General features: G+C 43.0%; 2 protein-coding genes across 2 annotated transcripts; one reads left to right on the forward strand and one right to left on the reverse strand.

The window, feature by feature from the left end:
- Positions 1–2,210: 2,210 nt before the first annotated feature.
- On the reverse strand, positions 2,211–3,435 carry LOC124649503. Its single transcript, XM_047189123.1, has 2 exons — positions 3,080–3,435; positions 2,211–2,500 (listed from the first exon to the last, which is right to left on the reverse strand). Exons 1-2 carry the CDS (start codon positions 3,433–3,435, stop codon positions 2,395–2,397), a joined length of 462 nt encoding a protein of 153 aa, XP_047045079.1. The 3' UTR covers positions 2,211–2,394.
- A 370-nt stretch (positions 3,436–3,805) lies between these two features.
- LOC124648282 (protein timeless homolog) lies at positions 3,806–13,026 on the forward strand. Its single transcript, XM_047188073.1, has 20 exons — positions 3,806–3,908; positions 4,017–4,169; positions 5,197–5,356; positions 5,854–6,172; positions 6,286–6,426; positions 6,512–6,710; positions 6,791–6,921; positions 7,228–7,446; positions 8,521–8,687; positions 9,326–9,404; positions 9,569–9,610; positions 9,676–10,197; positions 10,279–10,625; positions 10,704–10,820; positions 10,898–11,002; positions 11,163–11,378; positions 11,618–11,719; positions 12,157–12,270; positions 12,418–12,531; positions 12,766–13,026. The coding sequence occupies exons 1-20, from the start codon at positions 3,806–3,808 to the stop codon at positions 13,007–13,009; spliced, it is 3,594 nt and encodes a 1,197-aa protein (XP_047044029.1). The 3' UTR covers positions 13,010–13,026.
- The last annotated feature ends 263 nt before the right edge of the window (positions 13,027–13,289 follow it).

The raw sequence follows: 13,289 nt of genomic DNA on the forward strand, positions 1-13,289 counted from the left end.
TTTCATGATGCAGTCCAATCTTGGATTTCAGGTAGTCAAGCTACACAGTAGAGTTAGTATGTTCTGAAAAGGGTATTAATACGGCTTTTGCTTCGGTGTCTTCCTCTTCTCAAACTTTGGTTCCCTGTGGACGGCCGAACGGCCTGATACTCCTTCGTGAGCTATGTTAGAGCATCCCTAGTAGTACCCCTAGACCCTTAAACGCTAAAAAATAACTGCTTTTTTACAGTTTGCGAGAGAAAAAACGCGTAGACTAGAACCCCTAAACCCTTAAACTCTCAAAAAAATTAGAGGTCAAACACGATTTCAACCTGTAGAAGTGAGGGTTGGGGAGGCCGAACTGCACCCAACCCGCACTCCTCCTCCTCGCCGCGCGGGAGGGAAATTTCCCATCCCCAACCTCCCGCCCCGCGCCGCCGGCCGCTGCGATTCCGGCCGCCTCCCCTCGACTCATGCTGGCCGCCGCGAGCTCCCCCGTCCGCGGATCCGCGCCTCCCCGCCGCCCGCCCGCTCGCCCGTCGGCCACCCGCCCACCCGCCGTCGGCCGCGCGCTCGCCTCCCGCCGCACGCCGCCCCGTGTCGCGTCGTCCCTAGCCGCCCGCCGCCCCGCGTCGCGTCGTCCCGAGCCGCCGCGGCCGCCCCGAGCCCGCCCTCCCGCCTCCGCGCCGCCTCCCGCCGCCGCGCCCCAACCGGCCGCCGCTCACCCCGATATGCCCCTTTTTGTTTTATTTTTCTTTTAGATTCATTGTTGGAAACTCATATATTAGTTTTTGTTGTATTATGTAGATGGACACCGATGATACGGCGTCGTTGTCCGATGATTCCGGTTGGTCATCGTCGGATGATTCGGATATTGAGGAGTTGCTTCAAGACGACGATGTCGAGATGATGAGCCTCCTCATCGACGTGCAAGAGTTTGAAGACCGCTCATCGACATGCAAGAGTTTGAAGATCGCAAGAAACTGATGGATCATAGGAGAGGGTCGAAGATGGGGCGAGTTATTCGGTGTTGTAATAATAATTCTTTCAAACTGTTATTGAGATGATGAAATTTGTGATATGTCATATGACAGTTTCAAGGGTTGGGATTATAGCAAAAACCTCTAAACCCATCCCTTATAATGGGTTTGAGGGTTTGAGGGTTCTAGTCTTTGCCCCAGTTTTCAACCTCTAAACCCATCCCTTATAATGGGTTTGAGGGTTCTAGTCTTTGCCCCAGTTTTCAACCTCTAAACGTGCAAAAAAAATGCACATTCTCAACCCTTAAAATGGTTTGAGGGTTCGAGGGTTTAGGGGTCTGATGCTCTTATCTAGATCTGGCCATGGGCAGCCCGGCCCGAGCGGCCCGGCCCGACCCGGCCCGAAAAACTCGGGCCTGGGCCGAGATATGTTGGCCCGACACCCGGGCCAGGCCGGGCCTGGGTAGCCCGAAAAGTGAGATTAAGCCTACGGCCCGGCCCGCAGCCCGACGGCCCGGCGGGCTTGGTGTGTTTTTGCCCGGGCCGGGCTTGGGCCGATTTTTTTTTGCGTCGGGCCTACCTTGGGCCGGCCCGAGGCCCGGCCCGGCCCGGCCCGACACATGCCCAGGTATGCTATTATCCCTTCAACTTATGTGGTTGGGAGAGGGAGGGGAGGACACCAAAGCACACACCTCACCCTGTACAATTATGCGTAGTCACTCCAACTATTTTCACCGGGAAAAAAAAACCAAAACCAGTTACGCAATCTGATGTCTACTGCTGCTAGATTGAGCTCACTAAGTTGCAAGAGCGCATTAGTGGCAGCATTTTCCCGTCACACTACGAGCAAGAACCGAAAACAAAATCTCAATGACCATACTTTCATGGCCAAAACCCAAACAGCCAAGAGTATACAGTGGACTATAGAGAATTTTGGAAATTGATTCTCTTATAAGGGTTACCTTTATCTGTTTCAATCAGCTTCCTTTGCAAATCCGACTCTCCTCTCTGGCCAATTTTTTCTTCTTTTCTGTTTCTCCTCCTGGGCATGGTTCATTTATGCTTCTACGATTACACTCAATCTTTATTTATACCTGCAACCCTAGAAAGCTGCACCGGATTTTTGCAGGTCAGCTTTCAGGAAAGGTAATTCAGACTGAATGCATACAGAAACATGTACTCAATCGTACTATCTTTAGAACCCAGGGAAATATCTGGACAAGTTTGTTTGCCACGAGAATACACGATATCGGCACTGAATCCCATCAGCAGTGTTAATTAAGCATGCTGAATTAGCATTACAGAGTGGAACTCTGATGATACATGATACATCTGCTCTCGTAGTCTGTCAGAATCTACTCGGTGATGAGTGCTGTGTGAATGGCTCCTGCAGTGATAAAGGATCCTAGTACTGCGCCGAGTGATGGATGGGAAACTAAGGTCCACCGAGTATCGCGTTCTCGATGTCTTCTCTGCTCAGCGCGTAGCTGAATCTTCTCTCCATGACCTTCTCAAGATTTCCAGGGCCGCTTTTCAAGTATCTGGTTGCGTGATGAAGATAGCAGGGTCAGTAAATTCTGCCTTGGCATATAATAGTTCAGCCAATGAGCAAAGGGCTCATGTTTGATAGTGGTTCCAAGATACGGTTCAATATTGGAGATCAGGAATAAAGTCAGCATATTCTTATAAGGAGTAGGTCATTCTCCTTTAAAAGAAGGGTAACCACATTCGCAGCTTGATTTTCATTGATGAATTTGCAGAACTAGTTGAACCACAATCCTTAGAAAATTTTAAACGAGTTCAGTCAACAAACAAAGAATTTATCTTTTATGGTCTCCACTCTCCAGGATACAGTTCAATGTTGGAAGCTGGAATTCAAGTAGTCATGGTGTTAATAAAGTTAGGAGTAGTATTGTGTTCTGCTTCTGTTCTCAAAAGGGTATGATATTCAGTGTACTAATTTGTATTCAATATGTATACAAATAAAAACCAGTTGAGCAATCTGACATTGCGATTCCTGCTAGATTGAGCTAACTAAGTCACAAGAACATACAGGCAGAAATTTTCAGTCACAGCACGAGCAAGAACTGCAGCCGAATCACTGCACGTCGGGTGGGTACCTGATGTGGAGGTCGGTGACGTCGAGGCTGAGGCGGGCGTGCCAGAGCGGGGTCTCGGCGACCCAGACGGCGCGGTCCTCGCGGGACTGCGCGAACCCGATGCTGCGCAGCCACGCCTCGATGCCCGGCAAGCTGTGCGTGTACAGCGGCTTCTTCTTCTCCGGCAGCCGCTCCAGCCACTCCGCGTCCGACGGCAGCGCCGCCGAGGCCGCCAGAGCCACGCCCCTTCGCCGGGGCAGCCCCCTCGTGGCGCGGGACGGAGACGGGCGCGCGGACCCGCTCGTCCCTAGAGGGTAGTAGGGGCGGAGCGCCGGGGGAGCCAGGGCGCGCAGCGAGGTCGGCACAGCCATGGCCATCTTCTCTTCCGGCTTCGCTTTGCTCTGATCTTTTACTTTGTTTTTCTCCCTCTAGATTTTCTCCTTTTTTTGTTGACGGTTGGGCCGTAAGTTGGCTATCCACGTAGCTGGGCCGATTGGGCAGGAGCTCGTGGGATCCCAAAAAAAGCCCACCAAGCGGAAGCAAAAGCGCGGGAAAGTCTCCCAGAAATGGCGCGCGGCGGCGGCAAAATTTCCCCAATCCCATCGTCTTGCCGCACAGATCTCTTCGCTCCTCGCGCTATCCGCAGTTCGCCTCCCTCGACTCCGCGTCCGTCTCTGGCTGAGCTCTCGCTCCTCGCACCAGCCAGGCCCTAGCGGAGCGCGCGGGAGCGTCTCGCCGCCCGCCGCGATGGACTCGGCGGTGCTCTCGCTCACCTGCGCCGGCCTCGGCGCCCCCGAGGAGGACGAAGAAGGCGGCGCCGTCGGCTACGTCAAGGGCGAGCACTGCCTCGGTACGCCCCCCACACCAACCCCCACTTCTCGCTTCGTTTCGCCTCAGTTTGGATCCGCCACGCGGCCTTCGCTGATCTCCGCTGTTGCGCGCGGGCGCGTTTCTGCAGATAACCTGAAGGATCTGCAGAGGCTGCTGCGGCGGGACGACCCGGAGCGGCGGGAGGTCTTCAAGCAGGTCTGCAAGTGGAAGATCGCGTCCAGAGATCTGGTGCCCATCATCGAGAACTACCAGGCCGACCGCAACCTGGTCATCACGGCAGGTACATTGTTTTCCCCCCGTTTCTGAAATGAAAATATGAAAGGGTCCTGGTTTACTCAGAACCTACACATAATCTGAAACTTGCGACCTGTTAGGTTAGATGGCTAATTTTGTTGTTGAAGGAATCTCTAATATAAGCGCATTTTGGTGTCTCAGTTGGGTCAAGGGCATGTGCGCATATGTAACGACCAGGTCATCATTTCTCCTAGTGTACACACCTGTGTGGTTCTGTGGTAGAACTTATACTGGCTAACAAGTAGTGTCTGCCATTTTGGACCCATTTGATAAATAACTGTTTCCTCTTACATTGTACAGTCAAAGCTGAGGATATCAGTCTGTGGTTTTAAACTTACCGTAGACTTGGTTATGCATGGAAGACTTAACCAGCATCTATACTCTACTCCCTACATTCTACATTGTTCTAGCCACTGGAATGTCTCAGGGATGGATCCTTTTTTCTAGTGAACATCCGCGATGAATATTTTGACCTTTTTTTGTTGAGAAATTTGGTCGCTATTCAATCATAATCTTCAAGTGTAATGATATGGGGGTTAACTTTCTAGCGAATCTAGTTTATTTTCTTTCTTTTCAGACTGACAGGATCTAGTTTTTTCTTCGTATGACCATAAAAGATAAGAAAAGTGTTTGTGATAGAGAACGGCAGCTATCTGGATGTTACAGTATGGTGTATTGTGCTCCCAACCCATGTCTCCCTCTCCTCTCATACAATCATTATAGCTTGTGTGGGTTAGTTGTTCAATCTTGTGGATTAAGGCACAGTATTCTGATAAAAATGCTTAGCACCTTTGTGGCATGTCGTGATCAGTGCTGTTGCATATCCGAATATCTGTCATTCTTCTCGTGTGTCAATGTTTGATGTACTTGTAGTTCATGTGGAAATGAGTTTGTATTACTTATCATTGTAATGCACATCTTTTTTTCTTTATAAAGTTACATATTGCAGTTTCAATTGGATTAATAGAGCCAGCATTACAAGATTTAATGTTTTTCTTTTCTTCTTTTTGAAGTGAAAGTGCTGGTATTCCTTACCATGCCTGTGGACCCTTCCTCAGAGGATGTTGCACAGCAGATCGAGTATCTGTGGGATTTGAAGGCTGCACTGACGCGCAATGTTGCAATCGCGGTCATTGTGTCTCTTCTTGAGGACCCATTAGATCACTTGGAAAGGTAAATTCTCTTTGATTGCTACTTTTGGTTCCATGTATATATCAGAGAAAGCCATGATTTTATTATGCTGTTATGGACTTGTATTTTTAATTTACCTGTGTTGTTGGCATATAAATAAGTTGATTATGCCTTGTTTGCATGTCAATTTGATGCTAGCCACTATATTCATCCGCAGTAGACTAGGCTCATGATAGAAAAATATGTACTGGGTCAACATTAAATCTTAGAACTGCAATTTTTTCTTTTAATCACAAGTTGAACCAAACATAATAAGGCTCTTGATGCGCTTGTTAATGTCCCAACGACCTACCCCTTAAAAAATATATATTATATATATGCATCTTTTTTTCTGTTTTGTTTGCATAAAGACCTGTTCCGCAAATATCACACATGTTCTTTAGTTCTCATTTCATTCTGTTCACAGTTATTTACTAGCTCCAAATTTGTTTCATTCTAGTAAGTTGACTATTCATGACTTACTATTTAATGGCAATCAGAACTGCATTCACGGAAGATGACTGGAAGCTAGTTCAGCTGGTGCTTACTTTGTTCCGGAACCTCTTGGCTGTTCAAGAAATCACATTGCCTCAGAAGGCATCTGGGGAAGCTACCCAGTTATTATTCCTGGCTGACAGTTTTTTAGAGCTCATGTTTCAAGAAAACATGATGGACCTAATCTTGGTGCTAACTCAGCATATTGAAGAGCCCTCTGGTTATCTCAAGCACGAAAATCTTCTTTTATTGGAGATCTTTCATTATCTCTTTTTAGGCCGGGACCCTGAATTGATTGCCAAAGTTCGTACTGAAGGCTCAAAGGTAAACCTATTCTTTGTAACTAATTTATCTGGTTCCTTATATGCCCCCTGTGCCCTGGCCTCTTTCCTGTGAACTTACAATAAAAAATGTGTTACTTCATTGATATTACGTAGGATCAGGTTAATAGAGATATTGATACATCAATTGATTCGTTGAGATTGATGATGGAGAAGGAAGATAGGGAAAAAAAGATGTTCAGGCAACGAAATGCAGAGCAGCACTCACACAATGGAATTTTTACGTTCCTTTCAATGGTACCACCTTATTGTCAAATGCTTTTAGTTGGATTCTGCATCATATGTGGATAAATCATTCTTTGTGTTGCACTTGATCTTACAGGATGGTTCTAAATCATTGTGCAAAGGGAATCCCAGCTCAGCAATAGCATCTGCAAATAGCCTCCGGAAAATACGAAGTGTCCAAAAAGGCCCTCAGAAAAGGATAGCATGGGATAATGAACTTCTTTACATTCCAAAGGAGGGTATTATGGAAACGCTAAGAAGTTTCCTGGATCAATTTTTATCTGGAGGATATAATGGTAACTTAATAGTTTTTGTTTACCAAACTATTACTGTATTCTTTTTTTGTGTAAGCTTGGGATAACACAGTGCTTTTCAGTCCTGATGCAGTCTATTTGTGATGATATCGTGAAGGAACATCAATCTATCGAGAAATCTGATAACATTACATTCTTCAAAGTTGTTCGATTTGTCTTAGCTTTTCAACATGAGAAAGCATCAAATGCTCAGGTTTGGAACTGAACTCATGGGATATCTAGTTAATGTTTCATATTCTTATTGCTTGGGCGAATTTTCTTTAGGCACTGAATTTGTCAATAGCTGCTCATAGATAGTTGATATCATCTTTGCTATACATGAAAGTTACATTGTACATCAGTGATTTCCTTGTTATCTAGTCTTCTTTGGCTGGACTTTTTTGTGGTTATTTGTTATCTTATCTGAACTGAAGACCATGATTATAACTATTCATACAGAAATTTGACTGTCATCTTGTTTTCCTGCTGTTTTGTGCCAATGTGACATTCTCTTGGTCAGAAATCTAGTGCTGGGCCCCAGATTTCTGAGACTTCACCAAGCAATGAATCTGAAGATAATCTACCATTTCGTGGTGACATATGTGGACCTGTCGCAGCCACATTGAATGAAGATATGTTCAATATAGTCATTTCCAGGTGGCGTGAGACCTATGAAGACCTGAAGCAAACTAAAGATTACAAAACACTTTCAGCCGCTGGGTCCTTAATGAAGAACATGGTAAGTAAATATGTACGCCATTCATTTAGTAAGACATGGATGCTATACTTAGTTTTTGTATAACCAGTTACATAATTCTGTCTCCCATGTTTCTTCCGAGCCAATGAGCTTGAGAACAGTTTACACTACTATGTTGTGATTAACATTCTAAAACGAAAATAGTAATGGTCGAAACAAGTGAAGTTTCACTAAAATTGGCTGGGCTTAGCTTTGAATTTGATCCATTGTTTCCATTGAGATTGGCTCAGTTTCTGTTCCTGAAAAGGTTTATCACTCCAAGTAATTGGAATATTTCTCTGATATCTTTACTGAAACCAAATTTAGATGCCAACTTTAAGCTCGACAATGCAAAATAGAGGTTGAAACTAGGCTTGAGCTTTGTTTGTTTGCTTTTGAGGTATAACTAGGAAAAAATTGAAGCCATTTCACTATCAGTAAGTAGTAACACAGTATCATTTGTTTATTAATTTTATTGTTGCTGAACGTCGGCGGCAATGACAAGTAGAACTGTGCAAAACTTGGTCAGAATCACAATATACTGCTATTGTGAAAACATAATTTATTTTTTTATGAAACGCGGCCTGCTTAATTCCCTATGTCTTTTTATGTTTTCCTTTAGTTCTCCATCCTAAGTCAAACTTTGTAAAGTTTGACCATGTATATAGAAGAAAATATTGATATCTACAGTATCAACTACAGACTAAGGCATAGCCTAGTGGTGGGGAGGGGCTGATGCCTTCCCACCCACCCGAGTTCGAGTCCTCATGCTCGCAATTTCGGTGATGTTGTACCCACCTCTATCAAAATACCACGTGGCCCCTCCCACGTAGGAATCATTTTTACAGTATCAACTCAATATTGTAAGAACCAATATAAATATATTTTATGTTTCATGCATTTCGTAATGTAGATGTTGATATTATTTCCTATATATTTGGTCAAACTTAAAAAGTTTGATTTTGACGAAAAATTATATGCAACATAGTTTAGGAAGGAGGAGGTATTTTCATGGTTTCTCTATCTTTGACTTTATAAATATACCAAATCAACACACTGAAGAACTTTGTGTTGCAGATTGGCATGATATACTTGGTGCTAAAAGTTCACCCTGAAGATTCAAGGGAATCTCAAACAGCTCGTGTTTTACTGTATAAGCTGTTCTATGATCAGACAGAACAAGGCCTTACTCAATTTCTCCTGAACTTGTTCAGATCTTTTGATACTCATAAGCAACCAAAAAGGTTTGTACAATAGACCCCTTAAAGAAATATATATTATATACTGTGATGTTTATTTGCTGTTTAAATTTCAAGCTTGGAGTATGCTAGCGAAGGCACTGAATTGATATTATGCTTTGCTGACATGTGTTTGGTAGTAACTTTTCTGCTTCGTAAGAATGATGCTCCACATGTACACAAGTTAGAGACATCCATTAGAGCAATCTTCGTGTTCCCAACATGTACTTCAAGCAGTTCTCCAAGCAACATGTCCCATTATGAAAATTAGGATAGGCTCTAGTTGTTACCCTGCTAAAGTTGAATGTACATCTTCAATACATTAGCCCAGTTGGTGCACATTCTTTTGCTTCATCCACTGCACCTGAAAATACTAGTTAGTGCACATTCTAATCCATTTAGCCAATGGGTGTGCAGCAAGTTGTGAATCTTGTGACGTCTAATGATGAAGTTAGATTTATGTGCAAGTTGCACCCTGCACACTGTAGTTTCTGGGTAGGGTATTTCAAGATTTGAATTGCAGTTTGTTTCTGCACAATGGAGGATTGGAGGTCCATACTATTTTGTTAATTCATTTAATTAACCAAATGTGTACTCTACTTTATATGCTTCCAACCATTGTTTCATTTATCTGTTCTTATCAGTGCTCTTGCGGATTTGGTAGAAACAATTCATATCATGCTACAGCTCATGGAGAAGCTTCAATCACGTGGTGCGTTAAGGGTATGCTTCCTAACTTCAATAAACTATTCCTTATATGGTCAACAAGACTGGATCACCATTTTTTCAGCAACTATGTTTTTTAACAATTTTCAACTGCTTAAGTAAAGAGACAAATTGAGCCTACTTCCTTTTTGATTTGATTATTAACCCCCCCTTGAATTTAGGTTGCGAAGAGGACAAGAAAGGGAAGAAAAAGAAGACATCAGGTGACAAAAATGAGAATGCCAAACCTGAAACAGAGAACATGGAAACAGAGAATATGGAAACAGAGAATGTGGAAACAGAGAATATGGAAACAGAGAATGTGGAAACAGAGAATGTGGAACAAAGCTATATTGACCCAACAGGTGGGACTAAATGTACATCTGATTCACTTCCAGATTTGAGAAGTGAGGATCCTCTGGCAGAGCTTACTGTCCCGGAGGAGGGAAAAGTTGATTCCAACGTCACAGAACTACCAGATACAGCTGTGGAAACGGTGGTAAGTCTGGAGGGCACCACACAGCTTGGGGGTGATCCATCTTGTGCAGGTAGTGCTGAAATGAAAGGAAATGCCATTAATGAAGACGAAGATTCTTCAGATTCTTCAGCTGATGATTGCCCCCCAGCTACCAGCGAAGCTGATTTTAATGTATCGCGGTTAATATCCAGCCTTGCCAACAATTCTGTTGTCCAAAATATATGCTGGTTGTTAAGGCACTATAAAACTAACTCCTTTCGAACAAATCACTACATCATATGCATGCTGCGAAGATTCTGTGAAGATCTGGAGCTGTCACCAATGCTCTATCAGGTAATAACACACTGTTGCATATTTTTCACTAGAGCTCTGTATTTTCTTGGGATCTGACACTATACTGTCTGTCTTTTGCAGCTATCGCTTCTAACTACCTTCTATGATATATTAGCTGAACAGCAGGCGTCGAGTTCAAAGGAGTATGCAAACATTGTAAATTTTCTATCTAAAGTTATAAGGAAGATGCTGAGGGCAATGAAAAAACAGCCACTGTTATTTGTTGAGATACTCTTCTGGAAATCACGAAAGGAGTGTCATCTCATTGATGCTGATGCCCTACTGAATGAGATCAAGGGGGATGTTAACAATAATGCTAGTGAAGTCGGTGCAAGTAAGGGATGGAGAGGTCCAGTAAATATAGCGGATTCTCTTGGCGATGATGAAGCTGACAATGTTATACCACAAGAACCATATGATGCTGATAAGTAAGTTTGTCTTGTGTATGTCCATTAATGTATTGTGAATGAGATGAATAATTTCCATTCATGTGGGGATGTAAATAGGGATGGAGATTCATCTTCTGGTGAGCGTGAAGGTGATAATCAGAAGAGCATGGGTGCCACAAATAGAAGGAACAGATTACTGTCACTTTCAGGCAGTGAATCTGAGGATAATGATAGGTTTGTTTATATCCAGCTCTGCATTTGAATCTTACATGCTTCTTCTGGGCTCTCTTTCATTATATTCACTTATTTAGGAATACTGTATCAAGACGCTCTCAGAATTCAGGGGTCTCAAAGAGACGAGGGCGTTCCATTTTTAGCGAAGAGCAAGAGAAGCTTATCAGTGATCTTTACGAGACGTAAGTGATCAGTTTATGTCAAGAAAGAACTAGATTACTAATCAATTCATATAACATAGCTTTGCCAGGCGGAACTAAAAAAGAAGTCCCTGTTTTTATATGTATGAGGATGATGTTTTGTTACTTGGGCCTGAATCACATGCTGCCTTTCATATTGCAGATATAAGGATGACCGTAAATGCAGCCATCTAATTGCTGAAGCTTTAGATCCCAGTGGAAAGATATCTTCTGCTCAAGTTTCTCGAAAGCTTACACAGCTAGGTCTCAGGAATACCAAGAAGAGGACAAAAGTTCCAGAGGCACCTCTCTCAGCTGGAGACCTAGCTACACAACCACAAAACCACGCACTAGATGATCCCAAGCCAGAGAGCACCCGGTGAGTATTATAAATGACCAGCTGTGCCATTCTTCCTCAGTGGCCAGGCCACTGGCCCTGAACCTCTGTTACATGCTCAACAACGAGTTATGTACAATTATTATCAAGATGAAATGCATTACTTAGCATGCCAAAGATGTCAAAACAAGTACACTGTACACCCATTGCCCTAGGCACATGTGTGAACAGAATTAAATAATTTGTAGTTTCTTTTTATTAAGTCTAGGCTGCATTTTCAGGCGCAGAAGGAAAAGGTTACATGGGTTAAGCAATAATCATGATAATGGCGCTAATCATCCAATATCATCTGATGAAGAAACACTGCAAGCACTTAAGAGCAGGTAAATTTCTGCTTTAAATTGCTTTCATGAGTTAATTTATTAGCTTGATATTTTACTTGTGGGGTTTATTTTACTGTTAGCGAAAGGATATGCAAAGCTTTTGCATTTGCTCTAAAAAGACTTTATTTTTGGCTCACTGTATTCGAAGCTGCCAGTGATTACGCTGGAAATACCATTCGGATGTTTGAACTAGCATTTCCAAAACAGAATTTTTCATATTATTTTGTACTGTATGTCATTTATCTTTGACTGCACTAAATAGCATGTATTCCCAAGTTCATTTTTTTGTTTTGTTTTAGCCAAAGGTGCAATTGATTAGGCTAGGTTGCATTTTCCTTCCATAAGAACTGAGTGGGAACATACCACAGATATATGAAGTTACTTTATGCCGCCATTTCCATTTTGACATTCTGAGTGTTTCCATTCAAATATTGCAGAACCAAAACTAAGGAGCTGCCCTCAGAGGATTTTTCGCCGAGTATATCACAGCATCAAGATGAGGCTTCGCAAGGCACGGATTCTGATGATGAGACCATAGGCTCTATGCTTAGGTGAGCTCATTCAGCTATATATACATCCAGAACTGATCATTTGAATGTTCATGTTGCCATTTTCTGTTAAACCTCAGTGATTTATATGTATGATCTTTTTCACTTACATACATTTGACTGAACCATTTTCCTTGTATGCTTAAATAGTAGAGGAAAGAAGAAAAGGTTATCTATGTCAGGTTTTAAAGCGAATGGGCAAGAACACCAAGATTCTTCGATGAACATGGGTCCGGATGTTGAGACTATTGGTCTAAATACAATGTAAGCTCATTTAAGTTAGTTACATTGCACATTTGGAATAGCTTGAATGTTCATCTATGCTTAGGTGTATGTCTGCTCATATATTTTTGGATATGAATGTTTGCTCATATATTGTTTCCCAAATTATGCACTTATGCCTAGTGAAATCTGAAAACAGTTAGACATCAATAACCAGTGATAGTACTGTAATATGCAATGATCATTTAATGATATAAGGAACTTCTCAATTTTCAGGGACGTGTCTCTCCAACCGGAGTCAAACTCACTTGATAATAACGGTGGTCATGCTGGTGAGGCTGAACTTTTGGATGACTTCAGTGAGCCCGAGATGGATAATCGTGAGAATAGTGAGCAAAGGGTCACCGATGAGATGAACATGACTGAATCTGGGGACATGGGAAGCTCCTACGGTAGTCAAAAGGCTGGTTCGAAAAGAAGAAACAGACTTGTAATTGATGACGACGATGATGATGAGTAGGTTACCCAGAAAATGTTGAATGGAAAGCTGGATTCAGCAGCTGCTTGGAACAGATGTTGGGCTACAGCTGCTGGGTGACATGCTTCTGAGTTTGGAGCAGGGTTCTGGTGAAGATTAGCAGTGAGCAGATGCAACTTCAGGTTTTCTGGAGCTCTCAGCCTCTAGTTTGTACATGATTATTTTCCAGCCTGGTCTTGCAGTGCTAGCAAATGTACTTGCTCGATCTTATTATGTCTATGGAAACAACTCTTATTTGCATTTGCAGAAAAATGCTCTTATT

The sequence above is a fragment of the Lolium rigidum genome, chromosome 4, assembly GCF_022539505.1.
Source record: "Lolium rigidum isolate FL_2022 chromosome 4, APGP_CSIRO_Lrig_0.1, whole genome shotgun sequence".
NCBI lineage: Eukaryota > Viridiplantae > Streptophyta > Magnoliopsida > Poales > Poaceae > Lolium > Lolium rigidum.

Bases quoted from the DNA above. Each gene is read 5' to 3' on its own strand.
- LOC124649503 (XM_047189123.1), bottom strand. From the start codon at position 3,435: ATGGCCATGGCTGTGCCGACCTCGCTGCGCGCCCTGGCTCCCCCGGCG. The intron at 2,501-3,079 runs GTACCCACCCGA...TCACGCAACCAG, and splicing joins GTCACCGACCTCCACATCAG to ATACTTGAAAAGCGGCCCTG.
- LOC124648282 (XM_047188073.1), top strand. From the start codon at position 3,806: ATGGACTCGGCGGTGCTCTCGCTCACCTGCGCCGGCCTCGGCGCCCCC. The intron at 4,170-5,196 runs GTACATTGTTTT...TTCTTTTTGAAG, and splicing joins CAACCTGGTCATCACGGCAG to TGAAAGTGCTGGTATTCCTT. The intron at 9,405-9,568 runs GTATGCTTCCTA...CCTTGAATTTAG, and splicing joins AATCACGTGGTGCGTTAAGG to GTTGCGAAGAGGACAAGAAA.